Raw genomic sequence first — 24,003 nt, 5'->3', positions numbered from 1 at the left:
ATTCAAGAGATAGTTTGTTCCGCAAACAGTTAAATAGTAATTTTTTTTAGAGATACAGCACAGTAACAGGCCCTTCTGACCCATGAGCCTGTGGCTCCCAAATAGACTAATTATCCTACAAATGCTGCACGTTTATGGAGGATGGAAGGAAACTGGAGCGCCCAGAGGAAATCCATGGAGAAGCAAGGAGATTGTACGATCTCTTTTTAGACAAGTGCTAGATTCAAATCTTGGTTTCTTGCTGTAATAGCATGGAAATAACCACTACATTAACTGTACAGTCCTTACAATGACCATGCTGTCCCTACGCTAACCGTGCCATCCCTACGCTAACCGGGCCGTCCCTAAGCTAACCGTGCCAGTATAGATGGAATAGGCTCACTCTGCCTGATGATGGAAATGGTTCTGTAAATGTTGGCTTTGTGTCCTTCCAGATGTATGAATCGGATGGCTCTATCATGGTGTACTGGCATGCACTGGATGTCCCGGGAAGCACAGACAGGTAACAGTGGTAGCTTTCTTCCTGCGGCTGTTCAGAGGCTTTGCAGTGATATGGTTGCCAACCATTGGAACATAAATAGGAGCAGGAAAACTATTCGGCCCATCAAGCTTGCTCTGCCATTCAGAAAGATCATGGCTGATCTGGCCATGGACTCAGCTCCACCCTACCCACCCAATTCCTCATAATCCCCGACTAAGTAAAAATCTATCCATCTGTGAGCCATCCTCTACTATCTTGGACAGAGACTTCCACACGTTCTCCTCTTCATCTCTGTCTTCAATCTATTCCCCAAATATCTTTAGGCTATTTCCTTTATTCTAGTCTCACCTACTAGTAAAAATAACTTCTCTGCTTATAGAAACATGGGAAAACATCATCCACTATCCAATATAATTATGGCTGATGAAGCCTTTTCCTGCTTTCGTTTCCATATAACTATATAACAATTACAGCACAGAAACAGGCCAGTTTGGCCCTTCTAGTCTATGCTGAACACTTTCTCCTAGTCCTGTGGCCACTGGTTGAGGTTTTTGATTGGGGAAAAGCTAGATTTGAGGAGATGCGAAAGGACTTGCAGGGTGTGCATTGGGACAATTTGTTTTATGGGCTAAGGATGTAGTAGAGAGATGGAAGTCTTTTAAAGATCAGATTTTGAGAGTGCAAAAGCTTTATGTTCCTGTTAGGTTAAAAGGAGGGAAAAAGGTTTGAGAGAGCCGTGGTTTTCAAGGAATATTGGAAACTTGGTTCGAAGAAAAAGGGAGGCGTACATTAGATATAAGAAGCATGGAGTTAAGGAGATGTTTGAAAGATACATTGAATGTAAGAGGAATCTTAAGAGAGGAATTAGGAAAAGCTAAAAGAAGGTACGAGGGAAACTATGGCAAGCAGGGTGAAAACTAATCCAAAAGAGTTCTACAAATATGTTAATGGTAAAAGGAAAGCTAGAAAATCAGAGCGGAAAACTGTGTGTGGAGCCTAGAGAAATGGGGGAGATATTGAACAGTTTCTTTTCTTCGGTATTCACTAAGGAGAAGGATATTGGGAGATGTGAGATAAAATAAGCAAATTGGGTAAATATGGGGAATATAGAGATTACAAAAGGTGTAGTTTTAAGGGCTTTTGAAGAATATAAAGGTGGATAAGTCTCTCCCGAGGACCAGACGGGATCTTCCCAGGACATTGAGAGAAGTGAAGGAGGAAATAGCAGAGGCTCTGGCGGTAATTTTCCCAAATGTCATTAGATATGGGGATAGTGCCGGAGGATTGGCGCATTGCGCATGTGGTTCCGTTATTTAAAAAGGGTTCAAGGAGGAAGCCTGGCAACTATCGGCCTGTAAGTTTGACGTCTGTGGTAGGTAAATTAATGGAGAAAATTCTTAGAGATAGTACTTATAAACATCTGGATAGACAGGGTCTGATCAGGAGCACTCAACATGGATTTGTGGGAGGAAGGTCATGTTTTGACCAATCTGATTGAATTTTTGAAGAGGTGACTAGGAATGTGGATGAGGGTAGCGCAGTGGATGTTGTCTATATGGACTTCAGTAAGGCTTCGATAAGGTACCACATGGAAGGTTAGTTAGGAAGGTGCAGTCTTTAGGTATAAATTTTGAGATAGTCAAATGGATTGAACATTGGCTGAAAGGGAGAGGCCAGAGAGTGGTAGTGGATAATTGTCTGTCAGGTTGGAGGCCGGTGACCAATGGTGTGCCTCAAGGATCTGTATTGGGCCCATTGTTGTTCGTTATATACATTAATGATCTAGATGATGGGGGTGGTGAATTGGATTAGTAAATGTGCAGACGATACTAAGATAGGTGGAATAGTGGATAATGAAGAAGGTTTTCAAGGATTGCAGAGGGATTTGGGGCTGCTTAGAAAAGTGGGCTGAAAAATGCAGATGGAATTTAATGCTGATAAGTGTGAGGTGCTTCATTTGGTAAGAAGAATCAGAATAGGACATACGTGGTAAATGGGAGAACATTGATGAATACAGAAGAGCAGAAAGATTTAGGAGTAACGGTACATCGTTCCCTGAAGGTAGAAATTCACGTGAATAGGGTGGTGAAGAAGGCTTTTAGTATGCTGGCCTTTATCAATCATTGCATGGAATATAGGAGTTGGGAGGTGATGTTGAGATTGTATAAGACGTTGAGTGCGGCCCTAATTTGGAGTTCTGTTTGCAGTTCTGGTCGCCTAATTATAGGAAGGATATAAACAGAGTGGAGAGAGTGCAGAGAAGGGTTTACCAGAATGTTACCTGGGTTTAAGCTATCTAGAGTATTAGGAGAGATTGGACAGATTAGGTCTTTATTCTTTGGAGCGTAGAAGGTTGAGAGGGAATTTGATAGAAGTATTTAAGATTATGAAAGGGCGCGATTCCTCGCCGCATTGCGCGATGCGAATGAAAAAAAACACACCGACGGGAGGGGGGACCAGCTGGGGAGTCGATCTCCACAGCTGGCAACAGACAGCTGCAGAACACCTGCAGCAAGAAGAGACCACAGAAGACAATAGAAACAAGAAAGAAGAGAGGAAAGGGCAACAAAGAAACAACAGATGGCCAACCCAGAGGAAGAAGAAGAGGAAGAGTATGGGTGAAATAGAAGAAGAAAAGAAGGCAAGATAAAGAAGGTACTTTCTCTTATTAAAGGATACATTGACGTCATTTAAGAATAGGCAACCAACAACAGGAACTTTAAATGATTTAAGAAAAAAGAATAATACAACACAAGAAGAGAAAATGAATAAAACTAGAGATGACCTTAACAGAAATGGGAAAGAAAATGGACAAGATGGAAGAATGAGGCAATAGCAGCCAGAAATGGAGGTAGAAGACTTAAAAAAGAAATTGGAGGAATCTAATAAAAAAAACTAAAGAGACACAAGAACTACTAGCTCAAAAAATAGATATAATGGAAAATTATAACAGAAGAAATAACATAAAAGATAGTGGGCCTTAAGGAAGATGAAGAAGGCAAGAATATGAGGGAGTTTATAAAAGAGTGGAGTCCCTAAGACCCTAGGATGTCCAGACTACAGCAAGAAATGGAAATAGAAAGGGCACATAGAGCATTGGCCTCTAAACCACAACCACAACAAAAACCAAGATCTATTGTAGTAAAATTCCGAAGATATACTACAAGAGAAAAGGTACTGGAGAAGACAATGGAAAAAGTAAAGGACGAGGGCAACAAACCCACTGGAATATAACAGGGCAAAAAATCTTCATTTATCCAGATATAAGTTTTGACTCCTAAAGAAGAGAAAAGAGTTCAATACAGCAAAGGGCGATTTTTATGGAAGAAAGGGTATAAATTTATACTAAAGCATCCAGCGGTATTGAAAATATTTATTCCAGGACAAACAAAACAGACTATTCTCGGATCCAGAAGAAGCACGAAAATTTGCAGAACAATTACAAAAATAGACTGAGGGATGAAGACGGGTAATGAGAGTAAAAATGATCACGATTGATATGTATGTGGGTAAAGACAAAAATAGACTGAGGGATGAAGACGGGTAATGAGAGTAAAAATGATCACTGATTGATATGTATGCGGGTAAAGAGGTATAAGAAGTGAATAGAGACAATGTGCATTACGTGAATGTATCTGTACTTAGAGGAAAATATAGATAGTATAGACAAGAATTAATAAGGGAAGGTAATGGAATAGAGAGAATAAGGAGGGAATTAAAAGAGTGACCTTTGTGACATATGAAAAGTGAAATCTTTTCTGGGGGGGGCGGGGTGGGGGGAAATAGCGGTCACTGCAAAATCAGTTGACGCTTGCGAGTGGATTCGCAAATCCAAATGGAGAGGGGAGATGTGGTTGTCCGACAAGGGATAAAGGACAACTCAGGAGGGGAAGGGGAGATTGGGGATAAATAAGATAGAAATAGGAGAATAAGGAAAATGTTGGATGTTGTAGGAATGTTGTCTTATAAAGAGTTGAAAATAAGAAAACAGAAATGGAAAAGGAGGAAAGTTAATGATGGAAAAACGGAAAGAGAAGATAAACAAAATATAAAAGGGCTACGCTGAACTATATGACTTTAAATATTAATGGAATACATAACCAAATTAAAAGGAAGAAACTACTAAATTTAAATGAATAAATGTATTCCATTAGAAAAAATAACATATAGGTTAAGAAATAATATTGAAATATTCGAACAAGTATAGGAGCCTTACATTAAATACAATAGCGAAAACCTACCGGGGACAAACATTACCTAAGTTGTTGGAAGGAGAAGGAAAGAAAAGAATGGACTCAGTAGAATTTCTGGTGTATTTTTGTTGAATGACAACATTGTCTGACTGGCTTAATGCAACCTAGATTGTATACCTAAAATGGATGAGAGGGGGGGGGGGGTGGGGGGGTGGCTTGGGAGGAGGGAGGAGGGGGAGAAAAAGTCACTGTATATGTGTGAAAAAGAAATAGTGTATATCATGGCTAATGTGATTTATGGTGTGAAAAATAAAAAATTTAAAAAAAAGATTATGAAAGGGATAGACAGAGTGGATGTGGATAGACTATTTCCGTTAAGAGGAGGAAAGATTAAAACAAGAGGACATGAGTTAAGAATTAAGGGGCAGAGGTTTAGAGGTAACCTGAGGGGGAACTTCTTTACTCAGAGAGTGGTAGCCGTGTGGAATGATCTTCCGGGAGAAATAGTGGCGGCGGAGTCAATTGTATTATTTAAGAAAAGGTTGGACAGGTATATGGATGAGAAGAAGATGGAGGGTTATGGGCATTGTGCAGGGAGGTGGGACTAGAAAGGGGTGTTTGGTTCGGTGCGGACTAGAAGGGCCTAATGGCCTGTTTCCGTGCTGTAATTGTTATGTTATATGTTATGTTATAAATATTGACAACAATACTGCAGAAATGCAAGGCTTTCTCCTTGATTTCAACCCCATGTTCTCACGGGGTTGGGGGGGGGGAGTTGTTTGAAATGTAAGGGTTGGGATGGTCTGTCATCACATTCACTAGGAAATGGGTTGTGGGCCAAAGTCCTGCATGCTTTAATAGAGAATCCCTTTGCTCTTTGCCACCACATTTGTGTGGGTATGTACTGTGTTCTAAATTACAGAGATTACATCACATGGCGGAGGGAGGGATGGAAGAGAGAGAAAGAGAGGCTATTTAGCCCATCCTGTGCATGTTTTACAAGAGCGGAAACCATAAAACCTAACAGGTTTCGTCAGCAAAACTGATTGAAAAGGTATCAGTTGCGGATGTCTTGGAACAAAGGAATCTCTCTCTGAAAACCAACAAGAACCCTCCTGAGAGGTAACCATTTGCCTGTTAAGCACCAAAGTCTGTTGAACTTTATTAATGCTAACTTCTGTGCACAGTACAAGAATGGCCTGCAACCAGAGAGATTGGACTGTGAACCAAAGAACTTTTCTAAACTTATATACACATTACAGACACCTGTGCTTAGAATTAGAGGGGGGTTAAGTAAGTTGATACTGTAGTAATAAGTTAAAGTTTAATTCTGTTTTCATGTTCAAAGATAACAAAAAGCAACTTTTGTTTAAGTAACCCTTTGTTATGGCACATATCTATTGCTGCTGGGTTTTGGGGTCTTCTGGACCCGTAACATAATGATGTATCAACCTTAATAATCAAATTACATCAAACCAATAAAATAAACACATCTCATTCCATCGGTTCAGTCATAGGTAATGTCTCCACAAATTCTGCACTTGTTTACAATCTGTAAAAAAATTCTTGTTGCCATCAAATAATGAGATCTTCAACATAGCTGGGTAATGAAGTACGAATTTGTAACCTTTTTCCCAAAGGGTTTCCTTAACCCTGGATTGAACTTCTTTGGGCCAACAATTGTGTACTAATATCTGGGTAGAAGAAAATCTTCAATCCATGATATTCAAGTGGGCCCTTTCTTATTCTTGCTCTTTCAGATGCCAAAGCTTAATTTTTTTTCCCTTAGCTTGATATTTAAACATTTAACCACTATAGAGTGACACTTTTCATCCAGTTGTAGTCGTGGCCTAAGGCCTCAATGTGCCCTTTCAATTTTAATAGGTCTTTCAAATTTATTCACCCCCAGAAACTTAGGTATCCAGCTTTGTAAAAATCAAATCTTATCTTGTTTAACCTTCTCCCTCTTTCAATCCAACAATTTTAATATTATTTCCTCTAAAATTTTCAACATTATCTATTTTTTCAAAACATTTCTTCCTTTCAACAAATCTCACTATAAGTTCATTCTCAAGCTTTCCTACTTTCTCCTATACCTTTTCAAACATTTGCTTTCACTTTTTTCATTGAAGCAATTACTTCCTCAAATGGCCTGCTGATTCAGACATGTGCAGTGACACACTTCCTTCTTGTCCAATGCTATTTTCACTAATCTTCAGGAGGGACGTATCCCCTCCATCTCAATCTTCCGTCGGGACCTCGTCACAACCCCAGGTCCAGGCACCTTCTGCGATGGAGGCCTCCTTTTAAATTCCTTCGAGACTCCACTAGACGATTGGATATATCCTAAAAGGTAAATATATTATTCTTACAGTGTTTAACTTTATCTTGCTTCATTTAAATATTTTTCTATTTTCTTGGGAGGGTCGGGATCCCACGTCCTAAACACTGCCGATGGAGAGCAGCAGCAATCATCAAGGATCCACCCCACCCAGCACATGTTCTGTTCTCACTGCTGCCGTCAGGAAAGAGGAACCCCTCCACATAAATGTTCTTGATGGTGGGGAGGGTTTTGCCTGCGATGTCCTGGGCTGCGTCCACTACCTTTATCAGGGCATTATGCTCGGAGTTATTGGTGTCCCCATACCAGACCCTGATGCAGCCAGTCAGCACACTTTGCACCACACATCTGTAAAAATTTGCCAGGGTTTCCAATGTCATAGCATCCTCCACAAGTAGAGGTGCTGACAAGCTTTCTTCAATATTAGTTGGGTCTTAGAAAGATCCTCCAAGATAGTGATTCCCAAGAACTTAATGTCCGTAGACCTGACAAAATATTCTCTTGGACTTTGAGGGAGGCGAGTGTAGAAATAGGGAGGACCCTGGCAGAAGTATTTAAAATGCCCTTTGTCATGGATGAGGAGATGGAGGATTAGAGGATAGATGGTGTTGTCCCATTGTTTAAGAAAATATTTAAGAATAATCTGGGAAATTATAGGCCTGTGACGATGACATAAGGAGTGTGTAAGTTATTGGAAGGTATTCTGAGACCATATTGAATGTGCATGGTAGGTTATGCTTATCCAATCTTCGAGTATTTGGGGAATCAGAATTTATTGTGAAGAAAAAGTTACAAAATTCATTGCATTGCAGGTTAGGGTTAGGAAGATAACCAGGCCTACATGGACTTTAGTAAAGCATTTGACAAGGTCCCACATGGGAGGTTCATCAGAAAGGTTCAGTCACTCAATAGCCAGGATGATGTAGTAAATATGATGAAATGTTCTCTGTTGATGGTGCCCTGTGCTGGTCTTGAAGTGCCAGTTGATGAAGTAGACAAAGACGATTTGTCAAACAATAATCATGGATTTATTAGCAGAAATTCATGGTACAATAATGAAAGACAATAGGTGCATATACAGTTATACCCAAAGGGAATGTCCTTAACAGTAGAGATAATGTACAGCCAATGTTACTGCAGCAAGGCTCGCCAGAGGGGAGACAGGCAGCCTGGCAGACATTCACCACAGTGTCCCCCCCCCCCCCCCGGCAGAAGAAGGGTTAAAATCAAAAGGACAGCTGCTAGGAAAGACCGAAGGAACTGATAATGCCATGTTTGGCGTTGAGAATACTTTAACAGCTAAAATACGCCAGTATCTAGCAAGCAATGGAAATATAATGAGATGTTTTATGAATATGTCAGCCTATCAGGTTGTTTACGAATTCTGGTGCTTCGTCTCAAAACAGGTGGCTCCTTTGCAACCTTGGGAACTCGTACAGTTCCTGGGTCTATAGTGTAGGAAGGACTGACTTTGGGACCCACTCCAGAATCGCCAGCGTGAGGCAATGGAGCCTCAGCTTGGCCGTCTGAAAGCTGACTAGGGATCACAGGGTGGGGGGGGAGGGGGTGAGCCCAATCTCTCAGGCTCACTCTGAGCAGGGGTGTGAGGAAGGGGCGAACCAGGCGAGGCCAGATCTCTTAGGGGTACAGTTTCAGTACTCCCGTCTGGGAATTTAACGTGAGCTTAGTTGGGGTTAGTATGCAGTAGCTGAACTGGTTGGACTAGGGGGTCTGTTTTACGCTCCCGAGCGTGGCTCTTCAGCAGCACGGTTCCAGGCTCAGATAAACAAGCTGGCCAGTCCATCACAGTTCCTGATTTCTTAGGAAAGGCAAACATTCGTTCATGACGTGTACACAATAATGACCAAATTAAATGTAGTTCCTCAGGCAGCACCTCCTGCCACCGGGTAACAGGGTAACCATGTGTTTTTAAAGCAAGATTAACAATCTTCCAGACTGTAGCATTAGCCCTTTCAACCTACCCATTGCCCTGAGGATTGTAGCTCGTGGTACGGCTGGTGGCAATCCCCTTCTGTAGCAGGGCTCGCCGCAGTTCAGCGCTCATGAATGCTGAGCCCCTATCGGTATGAATGTAATTGGGAAAACTAAAAATGCTGAAAATTCTGTCGTGACTTAACGACAGACGCTGACGAGAAGTCAGGGCAGGGTTTTGCAAAGGGAAACCTGGAATATTTGTCAATTACAGTAAGGAAATAGACATGTCAGAGGGATCATTTAACCTGCCCGGTCTGTACTGGATCTCATCATTATAAGTTGAGAGTTCTATTCGCCAGTGTGCCATCTTATCGTTCTTGATTTTACTTTTGTGTTTAGTACTGAACATGTAGGCAACAGATTTCTGATCAGTGACAAGAGTAAATTTTCTGCCGGCAAGAAAGTGTCTCTAGTAGCGAACAACTTCAATAATAGCCTGGGCAGGAGGAGTCACGAGATGGAGTAGTGGCCGGACGGTGAACTCCAGCCCTCTCCAGAAAAGTCGGGAAAAACAAGAGAAAACACAAAGGCACAGAAATAAAAGTTACAGAAAAGTGAGTATAAAGGTGGAAAGAAGATGGCGACAAAAAAAGAAAAGTCGAAAGCAACGGTAAGAAGAGAGGAAGAGAAGACAACGGAGGAAAAAGGTGAAGGCCTTACCTGTCCGAAGAGGCCCGCTGCGGAGAGAGAAACCCGCTCCCTCAGGTCGGTAAATAATGGACTACAAAAATGGCTCGCAGAGCCGAACAAAAGTGCGCAACCGCGCATGCGCGAAGTTTCGCGCATGCGCGATGCGAATGAAAAAAAAGAAAACCGACGGGAGGGGGGACCAGCTGGGGAGTCGATCTCCACAGCCGGCAACGACAGCTGCAGAACACCTGCAGCAAGAAGAGACCACAGAAGACAATAGAAACAAGATAGAAGAGGAGGAAAGGGCAGCAAAGAAACAACAGATGGCCAACCCAGAGGAAGAAGAAGAGGAAGAGTATGGTGAAATAGAAGAAGAAAAGAGAGGCAAGGTAAAGGATATACTTGCTCTTATTAGAGGATACATGGAATCATTTAGAGAATGGCAAACACAGGAATTTAAGGATTTAAGAAAAAGAATAAACAACACAGAAGAGAAAATAAATAAAATGGAGATGACCTTAACAGAAATGGGAAAGAAAATGGACAAGATGGAAGAGCGGGCAGTAGCAGCAGAAATGGAGGTAGAAGACTTAAAAAAGAAATTGGAGGAATCTAATAAAAAAACTAAAGAGACACAAGAACTACTAGCTCAAAAAATAGATACAATGGAAAACCATAACAGAAGAAATAACATAAAGATAGTGGGCCTTAAGGAAGATGAAGAAGGCAAGAATATGAGGGAGTTTATAAAAGAGTGGATCCCTAAGACCCTAGGATGTCCAGAACTACAGCATGAAATGGAAATAGAAAGGGCACATAGAGTATTGGCCTCTAAACCACAACCACAACAAAAACCAAGATCTATTGTAGTAAAATTCCTAAGATATACTACAAGAGAAAAGGTACTGGAGAAGACAATGGAAAAAGTAAGAGAGGGCAACAAACCACTGGAGTATAAAGGGCAAAAAATCTTCATTTATCCAGATATAAGTTTTGAACTCCTAAAGAAGAGAAAAGAGTTCAATACAGCAAAGGCGATTTTATGGAAGAAAGGGTATAAATTTATACTAAAGCATCCAGCGGTATTGAAAATATTTATTCCAGGACAACAAAACAGACTATTCGCGGATCCAGAAGAAGCACGAAAATTTGCAGAACAATTACAAAAATAGACTGAGGGAGGAAGACGGGTAATGAGAGTTAAAATGATCACGACTGATATGTATGTGGGTAAAGACAAAAATAGACTGAGGGATGAAGACGGGTAATGAGAGTAAAAATGATCACGATTGATATGTATGCAGGTAAAGAGGTATAAGAGTGAATAGAGACAATGAGCATACATGAATGTATCTGTACTTAGAGGAAAATATGGATAGTATAGACAAGAATTAATAAGGGAAGGTAATGGAATAGAGAGAATAAGGAGGGAATTAAAAGAGGGACCTTTGTGACATATGAAAAGTGAAATCTTTTCTGGGGGAGGCGGGGTGGGGGGAAATAGCGGTCACTGCAAAATCAGTTGACGCTTGCGAGTGGATTCGCAAATCCAAATGGAGAGGGGAGATGTGGTTGTCCGACAAGGGATAAAGGACAACTCAGGAGGTGAAGGGGAGATTGGGGATAAATAAGATAGAAATAGGAGAATAAGGAAAATGTTAGATGTTGTAGGAATGTTGTCTTATAAAGAGTTGAAAATAAGAAAACAGAAATGGAAAAGGAGGAAAGGTAATGATGGAAAAACGGAAAGAGAAGATAAACAAAATATAAAAGGGCTACGCTGAACTATATGTCTTTAAATATTAATGGAATACATAACCAAATTAAAAGGAAGAAACTACCAAATTTAAATGAATAAATGTATTCCATTAGAAAAAATAACATATTGGTTAAGAAATAACATTGAAATATTCGAACAAGTATAGGAGCCTTACATTAAATACAATAGCAAAAACCTACCGGGGACAAACATTACCTAAGTTGATGGAAGGAGAAGGAAAGAAAAGAATGGACTCAGTAGAATTTCTGGTGTAATTTGGTTGAATGACAACATTGTCTGACTGGCTTAATGCAACCTAGATTGTATACCTAAAATGGATGAGAGGGGGGGGTGGGGGGGTGGTTTGGGAGGAAAGGGGGGGGGGGAGAAAAAGTCACTGTATATGTGTGAAAAGAAATAGTGTATATCATGGCTAATGTGATTTATGGTGTGAAAAATAAAAAAATTTAAAAAAAAAAAAAAAAAAAAAAAAAAAAAAAAAAAAAAATAATAGCCTGGGCTTCTTTCTCAATGGCAGGTTGTTTAAGTTCAGGTCCGCGTAATGTGCGGGAGAAGAATGTCACAGGTCTGCCCTTTTGATTAAGGGTTCCTGCCAAGGCACAATCTGAACCATCAGTTTCCACTTGGAATGGGACGTTCTCGTCAATGGACGAGAGTGCAGCTTTGGCAATATCAGCTTTAATTCTCTCGAAAGCCTTCAAGGCCATTGGAGAGAGAGGAAAAGATTTAGTGTCAAACAGAGGGGTGCCTTCGTGGCGTAGTCCCGAACCCATTTGCAGTAGTAGGGAAAGAATCCCATACACCTTTTAAGGGCTTTTGCTGAGTCTGGGGGTGGTAACTTTTTAAGGGGACCATTCTTTCCGGGTCGGGACGGATTTCGCCCTTGCGGACAATGTAGCCCAGAATGGGTAGCTCTGTCGCGTTGAACACACATTTGCCCTCGTTAAATGTAAGATTAAGTTCTTTAGCTGTTGCTAAAAATTTCTTTTAAGTTGTTGTCGTGCTCGGCCTGTGTTTTCCAACAGATGGTGACATTATCCAGATAGGGAAACGTACCCTGTAACTCATTCATCTTAATAATCTTATCCATTTCCCTCTGAAACACAGACACACCATTAGTGACCCCAAAGGTACCCTTTTAAACTGGTATAACCCCCCATCAGCCTCAAAAGCCGTATAGGGCCGTTCCTTTTTCTTAATGGGGATTTGGTGATAAGCTGCTTTGAGGTCGATAGTGGAGTACACTTTGTATTGCACTATCTGATTAATCATTTCATTGATGTGTGGCGGGGGTAGGCATCCAGGTTAGTGTAACAGTTGATTGTCTGGCTGTAGTCAATAGCCAGTCGTCTCTTAGTGTGATTTTTCATGACTACCTCCTTGGCTCGCCACGGACTCTTACCAGGTTCAGTTACTCCCTCTTTAAGCAACTTCTGGGTCTCTGCTTTGATAAACTCATGATCCTCTCTGCTGTAAGAACGGCTCTTAATGGCAATCGGCTGACACTCGGGATAAATCACTGAAAAGGGAAGGAGCTTTGATCTTTAATGCAGACAGACTGCAGTAACTAGAGTGGGGGATGGTAAGTGTGGGTAGTGGCCCACCGAAATTTAATACTACACTCTTCATCTGAGATTGAATATCTAACCCCAGTAACACAGGGGCACAGAGCTCAGGCATAATAAAGAGCCACATATCAGCCAGGCAACGTCCCTGCATATTTAAAGTAATTTTACACTTGTCCCGTACAGTTTTTGTAAGTTCACTACAAGTCATCGATATCTTTCGGTTCACTGGATATCTCCGCACATTTAAGGCTCTTACAACTTTCTCGTGGATGTAGCTGTCAGTACTCCCCGAGTCTTTTAGACAATCAAGAGTCTCACCATTCACCTCCCCCTTCATAGTCGACCGTTCCAGTCCGTAACATCCCCCAAGCTTACAGTCAATTGAGCTATCACAGGGGATCTCACCTTGCCGTCATTTGAAGTCGATTCAGCCTGCTCGTCTGAAGATTCCCCCTTTTCACAGTTGTCTTCCATTCGTGCAGCTCCAGGACGTATTTTCTTGGCGCTTCTCTTCTTCTTATCAGTGGGAATACTTTTCGCCTTACACGCTTTTGGCCGAGTTTCCCACAATAGCTGCAGGTAGCAAATCGAGCCGGGCACTTCTGTCTGGGGTTCCAGCTCTTATCACAGAAGTAGCATTTTTCAGGAGCTCTCCCTTTACTTTCCTTCGGGGTTTCAGCACTCCTGGATGTTTCCTTTTCGGTTTCTAGCATTTCACTGGCATGGCACTTCAGTGTTTTGGCTAGAGAGACTGCCCGGTCATAGGTTAAGGGCTCCGTCTCCAGCAGCCTCTGTCGGATGTAACTGGAGTCAATCCCGTTGACAAAAGCATCCAGCTTCAAGGCATTGAGATGTTGTTGCACGTTGCCCTGACATCACATTCATTTGCCAGTGAGTCAAGAGCCAGTACACAAGCAGCATCACTTTCCCCGGGCTTCTGGCATCTAGTCAGCAACTGGTGTTGAGGAAGCACCACGTTCCGTGGCGCCGCATAGTAAGTAGTCAGACGTTCCCGGGCTATAGCCAGAGTGGTAGCTCATTGCATTATGGCAAAAGGGACCTCACCCAGCAGAGAGTTCAGGTGGCCCCACTGTATCGCCTCATCGACCACATTGTTTCGAGCCATGTAGTAATCGAAACAAGCAATCCAGTGGTTGAAAATTTCTCTGGCCCTCGGGGCAGACTGTTCAATTATCAGCCGCTCTGGCTTGAGGGCTGCATCCATTTCTGTTAATAAAATTGAAGTGCCAGTTGATGAAGTAGACAAAGACAATGTGGTCAAACAATAATCATGGCTTTTATTAGCAGAAACTCATGGTACAATAATGAAAGACAATAGATACATATACAGTTATATCCAAGGGGAGTGTCCTTAACAGTAGAGATAATGTAGAGCCAATGTTAGTACAGCAAGGCTCGCCAGAGTGGAGACAGGCAGCTTAGCAGAGATTCACCACAGGTCTGCTGTTCCCCAGAGTCTGCAACCCCTCATGGTATGCTGATGAGCACGTGAGGCACCATTTTAGGACAGACCCGGTGGAGGATTAACCATTAGGCTGAGTAGGCTGAATAGGGCCTGGAGGATAAGGGGGGCCCAAGCCCCTAGGCTTTAACCTACTCGGTAAAGGTAGCCTGGTCTTGGTTTATCCTTTCACAGTTACTACGTGTGTGAAACTGATGACTGTGGGCCAGAGTCAGCGTTGCGTCATTGCCGGGGTGACATGCACGATGGTTTCTGGGAGCTGGTGGTGGCAGCAGCATGAAGATTTGAGGCGTGTGCGAGAAAAAGGCTCCAAAATGCTGGTGTCCAGCCTGTCACCTGCGGAAAATGAACAACGAGAGGTGTGTGTGATTGGCAGTCTGACATGGCGGGGGTGTCCCTGCTATGCCCATTTGTCCTGTCTGCGAGGAGTGGAGGGTTGATAGGGGCAGGGGCCCTTGTTCAAAGGCTTTCATGCAGCTGTGAATCGGGGGCCTCTCCCTTCCCAGCGGGAGCACTATATCTCCACTCTCCCACATCTGCATCACAGCAGCTCCAGCGGCGTCACTTTTTTAAATCAACGGCTAGCAGTTTTCTCCACGTCACTTCCCATATTTGCAGTATCTCCCACACCTGCATGCCTGCATCTTTCAGAGTCTCTCCCATTACAGGCTCCTCAATGGGATCCATCTTCACCTTCAATATCCCATCTAAAGGAACAAACGTCACAGTGTCTGGAGTGCTGGAGGAGCATAGAGACCCAATCACTGAAATCGCATGTGACTCGTCAGAGAATAAGGTAACTATGCTGTTGAACACAAGGTTTTTTCATGGAATAAATGTTGTTCAGCTGTTTGGTGTAATCATGGTTGAGTTTCACCTCGCCTCCATTTGAGATGTAAGTTTATATCCCTTGAGTTAAGAGTATAGTTTAAAAGTTGGAAGTAAAATGAGTGTTTTAAAATTTAACACTGTCTGCTTCATAACAATAATAATAATATAGCCAGAGAAACAACCAAAAAGTGGGAGAAAAGAATGTCTCGAAGTTTAAAACACATAGATGTGGGGAAGAAAGTGAAAAGGACAATTCAGAAAGAAACGCCAACCCCAGCACAGCATGAAGACCAGGAGAGGCGGCCTCATGGCAAAGAAAATGGGGTCTGTTTGAGGCCCCCGCGTGAAGAAAAAAAACCTACTTGCTCAAGCTGCCGAGTAGGAGGACAACGGGAACTGCTTGTCGGCGAGCCCAGGAGAGAGTGCAGACATCGCTGTGGGAGAGGTGAGACCTGCGGTAACTGACAGGAATGGGTCAAGAGATGCGGCGGGAAGCAGAGCATTGCTAGCAACCACAGAGCAACCCTGCAAGCAGCGGAAGCAACAAGGTGGCAGCGATGCAAATGGCTGCAGTGGCAACTGCAATGAAGGTAGAAGTGGGAGTAGCAACGGCGAAGAGCCCCATAGGCAGCGGCATGAACAGGCATAGAGGCGCAGCATGGGAGGGATTGTTGAGAAGGTGGATGTCCCCAAAGTGGGGGTAGAAGAGCAGGCAGTGCTGAGAGAATGGCCTTACCTGCATTTTGGAGGCAGCGAGGAGTTGGCGGCGAGGTTAGCAGCGACGACGGTGAGAGGAGGCAGTCAGTGTTTTAGGAGGTAGTGTTGGTAGGGAGAAGGGGAGAGTGGTTGATTGGGAGGCCCATTATCACGGGCAGGAGAGAGCAAGTGAAAGAAGGGGAGAGAAGGAAGGGGATTGGAGCCGTCTATGGAAAATATCACTAAGGCAATGGAGGCAGTGGTTAAGGACTCTGATAAACGACTGAAGAATGTTTTTAAAGACAACAGCAGAAATGGAGGTATTCAGGAGGACCATGGGGGAATATCTGAAAGGGTCATTAGGTATTCAGGAGGGCCATGGGGGGAGAATCTGGAAGGGTCATTAGGTATTCAGGAGGGCCATGGGGGAGTATCTGGAAGGGTCATTAGGTATTCAGGAGGGCCATGGGGGAGTATCTGGAAGGGTCATTAGGTATTCAGGAGGGCCATGGGGGAGTATCTGGAAGGGTCATTAGGATGGATGACAATGTAGAAAGGTGAGAGAGTGATAGAGACATAGGGGTAAAGGAGAGGCAAAAGATTTGGGATAAACTAGATATGTTAGAAAACCTTAAATAGGAGAAATGATATAGAAATTGTATGACTTAAAGAGGGGAAAGACCCCATTGCATTTTTAAAAGGTTGATCCCTGAGATATTGGAAATGGAAAGCAGAGAAGAACTTTAGATGGAAAGGGCTCATTGTTCCCATTACCCAAACCAGGAATGGGACAAAGACCTCATTCAGTCCTTATTAGATTTCAGGGATATCGAGATAGAGAACAAATCTTGTGCGTGGCGGCAGTGGGTGCAGAACAAAGAGGTGGCCCGTTAGAAGTTGAGGGGGATAGGTTATTTCTTTCCCCAGATGTAAGTGTAGAATTGGTAAAAAGACAAGGAATTCAATTTGGCAAAAAAAACTTTAAAAAAAATAAAGGTATTGGGTTTGTATAACTATATCCAGCAACTTTAAAAGTGTTCCTGCCTGGGGTGGGTGGGAGAGGGTGGCTGAGGGAAAGACGCTTTTCCTGGAAACTAAAGAGGCAGTGAAGTTTGCTAAGAGCCTAGTCGCAGCTCAGGAGGATTCCCAAAGAAGATAAAGAGATGGTGGGCCAAGGATAAGAAAGGATCTGGCTGTATATAATGTATATATAATTCTTATTTAAAAAAAAACAAAAATCGTACACTTGTTTATCACAAAGGTTTAAGTTTAAAAAAGAAAGCTACATGGGGAGCTTTGAGGTGGTGGGGGGTTTGATGGGTGCCATGGGCATGCTCCAGATTGGAGGGGGAGTTGACACCTGTGTCGGGGATAGGGGTGCTGGAAGGGCAGGAGTGGAGTGGGGGAAAGAGGGGAGGGAGAAGGAACCATTTTGGGGATTTTTTTTGTATTCTTTTAAACTTTTAGTTTTATCAATTTGTTAAGGTTTAGTTTTGCACACGAGCATCTGCGCTAGTTGTTGACACGACAAAAGGGATGGAAGACAAGTATTGGAGGACAGGAAGGGAGGGGGATAGAAAGATGGAGAGGCACTGGGGTGATGGATAAAACAATAAAGTTTAAGTTTTAATGTAAATTGGCTAAATGGAACGATTAAGACGAAGAGTTTTGGCACACCTTAAGAAGCTGCAGGTAGATCTTACGATCCCATCTTACGAACCAAGAACATTCCAAATTAAAAAGGGGATGGGTAGGTCAGGTGGTTATGTCCTCCTTCAATTCCAGAGCTATGGGAGTGGTAATCCCAATAGGAAATAATGTTCTAGTGACAGTCCAGGGGTGGTTGCTAACTCGGCAGGGGGTTTCGTGATTATGCACTGTCAAATATACTCAAACTCCTGGACACTTATGAATATGTACACCCCTGAATTTCGATAATGAAAAATTTATGCAAGATACTTTTCTTTGAATGATAATGTAGATGACACTTTCCAACTCATTCTCTCGCATTTCCCAATTTCAAAACATGTCATCTTCACAGAAACATAAGCAACGATATTCTGAATTACTATCTTATCACTCCAATAAACCAAACCTTGTATTTTTCAGCTGTAAGTAGCTTTAATTCATTGATATAAACATTTTGCATAACTTCTAATTGAGATTTTCATAATGATGGATTAACAAAGCATTCGGCTATATTTAAAGACATAAGGATATAAAATGCTAAATATAAAAGAAATAAACTGAATAAGATTAAATTAAGATGAATTAAGATAGATTCAAATAAAAGTATTTTGAAGCTTACGCCTCTTCCGTGGTTCTTTGAAGAATGAAAGCAAGTTCCCTGTTTGCCCGAATATTACAACATATGATGTCATAGTAACTATGACAACACTACAAACAACATCTTTCTTAAAGGGATAGGTACAAAAGTAGCTACGAAGTAAAAACATAAAGTTCTAACCTTAATTATTATTATAGACATTAATGACTAATACATAATAATTACTATTACATATTCAAAAGTAAATATGAAAAGTATAAAATTAGAAATCAAAACTTTGTGCTTCTTGTAAAAGATAGATTTTAGTAATAGATCAATTTAAGTAACCAGTCTTGGTTTTAATCTGCACTTGCTGAATAAAACCTTTCTTGTCCAGAACTGTTTCCACGATTCTTCCCAGTAACCAAGAATTTCTTGATGCAGAGTCATCCATAATAATTACAATGTCTCCGTATACAAAACTGAATTTATAAAATTTCATTTAGCTTTCGGCCATTTTTATTTTTCTTGTAATAATGAAAAATATTCTTTAACCCATCTTTTTCATAATAAATCTGCAATAAACTGCATTTACCTCCATCTGCATCTTGCATAAATATATTCTTTCTGAAATTGACCCAGAGGCATTAAAAGTTTAGATTAAAGAAATATGAGATGATTCGGTGTAAGTCCCTCAATGTCGATAGAAATTTTTATTTTTGGAAGACTGTTTAAAATAGCTTCAGTGTCACACATTCAATATTTGACTATTCAAAATGGAATTCAGAATTTTCTTGGTTGATCTCATCATTCTTTCCCACATACCACCATGATGTGATCCTGTGGGTGGGTTAAATATCCAACTAACTTCCTTTTGAAGTAATGGAATCATGAATTTGATGTTTCCAATTTTGAATTGCTTTTTGTAATTCTAGTCGAGCTTCTGTAAAATTAAATCCATGATCAGAATGTAATTCCTTTACTTGACCACGTCTGATGATAAAATGTCGAAGAACATTGATAAAAGAGTCTGGACAGAGTATTTAGAAGTGGTTTGGGAGGAATTGTTAGAGCAGCTTCTACACATACATTTTAAAACAGAATATTTGCAGGACTTTTGTAGAAGACAACAAAGTATCGACAGCAGCTTGCCTGGGAAAGCATGTGATCTCTGCAGACAGAAGAGAACGGTTTTGCTCTCAGAGAGGGAGAGTGTGAAACACAGAGAGAGAAGAGTCAGAAAACAGCTCCAGAAGGACAAACCTGGCAAACTTTGGAAGGCTGCCTGGTCTGAAAGGTGACCTGAAAGAAAAGGATCATCTGGAGACCTGACAGATCGAGAAGGGATCAGTTAAAGATGTCCTGAAAAAGGAATCTCTCTCTGAAAACCAGCAAGAACCCTCCTGAATGGTAACCATTTGCCTGTTAAGCACCAAAGACTAGTGAATTTTGTTAATGCTAACTTCTGTGCACAGAACAAGAATTGCCTGCAACCAGTGAGATTGGACTGTGATCCAAAGAACTTTTCTAATCTTAAATTTACATTACACACACCTTTGCTTAGTGTTAGAGGGGGGATTGAGTAGTTAGGTAGGTTAGTTAAGTAGGTTAAATAATAAGTTTAATTCTGTTTTCTTGTTCAAATATAATTAAAAACTACTTTTGTTTAAGTAACCAGGTGTTGTGGTGCTGGTTTTTGGGGTCCTCTGGACTCCATAACATTTTATGGGAGCTCATCATTTAGGATTTGAACATTGCAATTTGGAGATTTATTAATTGATCGGGTTTTTTGTTTGCAAGCTGTTGTGTCTGGAATTTTTGCAAGTTTTTTTTCAAGCTAACTTGAAGCTGGTGCCTGGAAAAACAGCAGAATGGAAGTCAATACATTTTTGTTACAACCATCACCTGCAGAGCTGAAGAGCAGGAGAAAAGAGGAAATGATGGCTATTTCTAAGGCTCTGAACATTACTGAAGTTAAATAATGGATGAGAAAAGTACAGAGGATTATAGTGAAATATTATCTAAGTGAAGGAGAATTTGTAGAGGAAGACTTAGAAAATTTTCCAGAGGATAGATGTTTTGAATTGCAATTGGAATTGGAGAGATTGAGGGTTCAAGAAGAAAGGGAGAAACGTAATTTTGGGTTGCAAGGCAACAATATGAGTTAGATAGCTGAAAGGGACAGACAGTTTCAATTAAAGAAGTCAAGAATGGAGATAGAGAAAGGTAACAGAGCTGAGGCTCTCCTGGGGAGAGGGTTTTTGGCGAGTAGAGAGGTAATAGTGCCTCCTTTTGATGAGGGAGATATAGATACATATTTTCAACTTTTTCTAAAGATTGCTGAGACCTCAAGATGGACAAAAGAAAAATGGCCTCTTTTGCTCCAAAGTGTATTGAGGGAAAAAGCTCTAGCTTGACTGCAGAGCAAGTAGCAAATTATGATACTGTTAAACAAGTAGTATTGAAAGCTTATAAGTTGGTTCCGGAAGCATATAGTCAAAAATTTAGGAGTTTGGTGAAAACATGGAATCAATCTTACATGGATTTTGCTCTGAAGAAATCTCTGTTTTGACCGTGGGTGAACCTCAAAAGGTATAAACAATGATTTTGACAGATTGAGAGAATTAATATTAATAGAGGAAATTAAAAGGTGTGTCCCAGAGAAGATTAAATTATATCTGGATGAGAGAGACGTGGGGACATGGCCACAGGTAACTAGATTAGTAGATGAATTTGCTGTGATTCACAAAAGTACATTCCAGAATAATAGGTATTTTCAGAGATGAATAAACTTGTTCATAAGGTTAGTATGGAGCAGGATAGTAGGCCTGAAATAAAGTCTGGAGAATATGTTAAAAGAAAAGATGAAGGAAAGGTAGGAAAGGACAGAACTTCTGCATTTGTATGTCAATATTTGTAAGAAACCTGGTCATGTGATTGCAAATTGTCTAGTCCTAAAAAAGAAAAGAGAAAAACAGGTTTTACCAGAAGCATGTATTCAAACAGTGGAAGTTAAGGAGACCAGAGGTGCCAAACCTGGTAAGGAGGTCATGGATGTTTTCAAGCCTTTTTTGTCAGAGGGCTTTGTCTCGATAAAGGAGAGGGAACCATAGGTTCCAGTTAAAATTCTTAGAGATACTGGGGCTGCTCAGTCATTGTTGTTGGGAAGTGTTTTAACTGTGGATCAAAGGACTGAGACAGGGGAGACAACTTTGATTAAAGGTGTTGGAGGTGAGGTAGAGTCAATATCACTTCACAAGGTTGTGCTGAATTCAGAATTATTCAAAGGATCTGTTGTAGAGGAGTAATTCCAAAGTTATCCATGAGAGTTTCTCGTTTTTGTTGGGGAATGATTTGACAGAGGATAAAGTTGGGTCAATTTTAAGATTGACAAATCAATCTAGTAAGGATGTGGTTAGAGAGGATGGTGAGATATATCCTGCATGTGCAGTAACTAGGTCTGTGACTAAGGAAATGATGACAGCTGAAGAAGATCCAGTTGATAGAGATTTCCCCAGTACTTCTGAAGTACTTTTGAAAGAACAGGGTCATTATGAGAGTGAGGATTTCTCTTTGTCAAGGAAAGAGTTCATTCAGCCACAGAAAATAGATACAGAACTTGTTAACTTCAGTGAGATAGCAGTAACAGGAGATTAAAGAAATGGCTTGTGGATATTACTTCAAAGGTGAAATGTTGATGAGAAAATGGAGACCTCTTGATATTCCTGCTAATGAAGAGTGGGGAGTGATTTATCAGGTGGTTGTTCCTAGAAATTACTGGAAGGAAATATTAGATCTAGCCCACAGTACAGCTTTAGGTGGTCATCTTGGTGTAAAGAAAACCATGAATAAGATTTTGAAACAATTTTTCTGTCCTGGTTTGAGGAAGGATGTTGTAAATTGGTGCCAGACATGTCACGTTTGTCAGGTTGTGGGGAAACCTAATCAGGGTCCTCCAGTGGCTCCATTACAACCTATTCCTGTTGTTGCGGAACCTTTCACTAGGATTATTGTAGATTGTGTAGGTCCCCTGCCAAAAACTAAGTCTGGTAACCAGTACTTATTAACAATTGTGTGTACAGCATCGAGATTTCCAGAGGCTATACCACTGAGAAATATTAAAGCCAAAATGGTGCTGAAGGCTCTGGAGAGATTTTTCACAGTGTGTGGAATACCGAAAAAAATCCAGAGTGATCAAGGATCTAACTTTATGGCTGGGTTGTTTCAACAGTTAGTTTATGAGTTGGGAATAAAACAGATCACTTCATCTGCGTATCATCCTGAAACTCAGGGACCTTTAGAAAGATTTTATTCTACCCTTAAAAATATGATGAGAGTTTACTGTATGGAGAATGGAGAAGATTGGGATGAAGGTATTCATTTATTGTTGTTTGCAGCAAGGGAGGCTGTGCCGGAGTCATTAGGGTTCAGCCCTTTTCAAATTGTGTTTGGACATCAGGTTAGAGGACTTTAATGTTGATAAAAGAAAGTAGGTTAATGAGGATGTGCAGTTGGAGTTGCTGGATTATGTTTCTAAATTTAAAGATAGGCTACAAAAAGTGTGGACTTTGGTTTAAGAGAATTTGGAAATGGCTCAGGGTAAAATGAAGCGTTTATTTGACAGGAAAGCTCAAGTGAGAAATTTTAAAACAGGAAGTAAAGTTTTGATTTTATTTCCAACACATGAGAATCCTTTGAAAGCTAGATTTTCTGGACCGTACGTAGTTAAATCAAAACTGAATGATGTTGTCAACACTCCAGATAGAAGGTATAAAATACAAGTTTGTCACATAAATATGTTGAAACCTTATGACGAGAATAAGGGTAGTGGAGAACAATCTGTATCAGAGGTGTTGGCTGTTAACCGAATCTTGTGAGGGCAACTTTAAAGAAACCATGGTTCCTGTGCCCCTGTCTAACAGCAATTTTGGAAAATTTGGAGGAAAATTTAGTTCATCTTAAGTCACAAGAACAGATACAGTTGAAGGATTTAATTTTAAAGTACACATATTTGTTCCCTGATGTTCCAAAAAGGACATCAGTGATTTATCATGATCTAGATGTTGGAGAAGCAAATCCCATAAAACAGCCCCCATATAGAATAAACCTTCAGAAAAGTAAAATCATGGATCAGGAGGTGGAAAATATGTTGAGGAATGACATTATTCGACCTTCAAACACAGATTGGAGTTCTCCTATATTCTGGTACTGAAACCAGATGGAACTGTTAGGTTCTGTATGGATTATAGGAAGGTTAATTCAGTAACTAAAACAGATGCTTATCCTATTCCAAGAATAGATGATTGTATTGATAAAATTGGAAAAGCTAAATTTCTTACTAAGTTGGATTTGTTGAAGGGTTACTGGTGTGTGCCTTTAACTGAGAGAGGAAAGAATATTTCAGCTTTTGTATTTATACAAGTATAATGTGTTAACTTTTGGCATGAAAAAATGCCCCTGCAACATTCCAGAGGATGATTAATTCTGTAATCCAAGGGTTAACAGATACAGATGCTTATATTGATGACTTGGTCACAATAAGTGACACAGGGGAAGAACATCTAAGGCAATTGGATAAATTGTTGGCAAGATTATCCAAAGCAAACTTAACTGTTAATTTAGCAAAGAGTCAATTTGTAAATGCCACGGTAACATACTTGGGTCATGTAGTTGGTCATGGCAAAGTTGCACCTAATCAAACTAAGGTGAATGCAATTTCTGAGTTTCCTGTTCCCAAGG

At 40.9% G+C, this 24,003-nt stretch overlaps 1 protein-coding gene across 1 annotated transcript in view; it reads left to right on the top strand.

The window, feature by feature from the left end:
- wdr54 (WD repeat domain 54) overlaps positions 1-24,003 on the top strand; it is a 134,547-nt gene that overhangs the window by 78,803 nt on the left and 31,741 nt on the right. Inside the window, exons 5-9 of the mRNA XM_069923384.1 lie at positions 435-492; positions 8,907-8,922; positions 9,011-9,033; positions 11,776-11,800; positions 15,138-15,267. Of these exons, the coding sequence (XP_069779485.1) occupies positions 435-492; positions 8,907-8,922; positions 9,011-9,033; positions 11,776-11,800; positions 15,138-15,267 (252 nt within the window). The remainder of the gene's footprint in view (positions 1-434; positions 493-8,906; positions 8,923-9,010; positions 9,034-11,775; positions 11,801-15,137; positions 15,268-24,003) is intronic.

This window comes from Narcine bancroftii, chromosome 3 (assembly GCF_036971445.1).
Source record: "Narcine bancroftii isolate sNarBan1 chromosome 3, sNarBan1.hap1, whole genome shotgun sequence".
NCBI classification, from domain to species: Eukaryota; Metazoa; Chordata; class Chondrichthyes; order Torpediniformes; family Narcinidae; genus Narcine; species Narcine bancroftii.
This window is presented reverse-complemented; position numbering and strand designations above follow the sequence as displayed.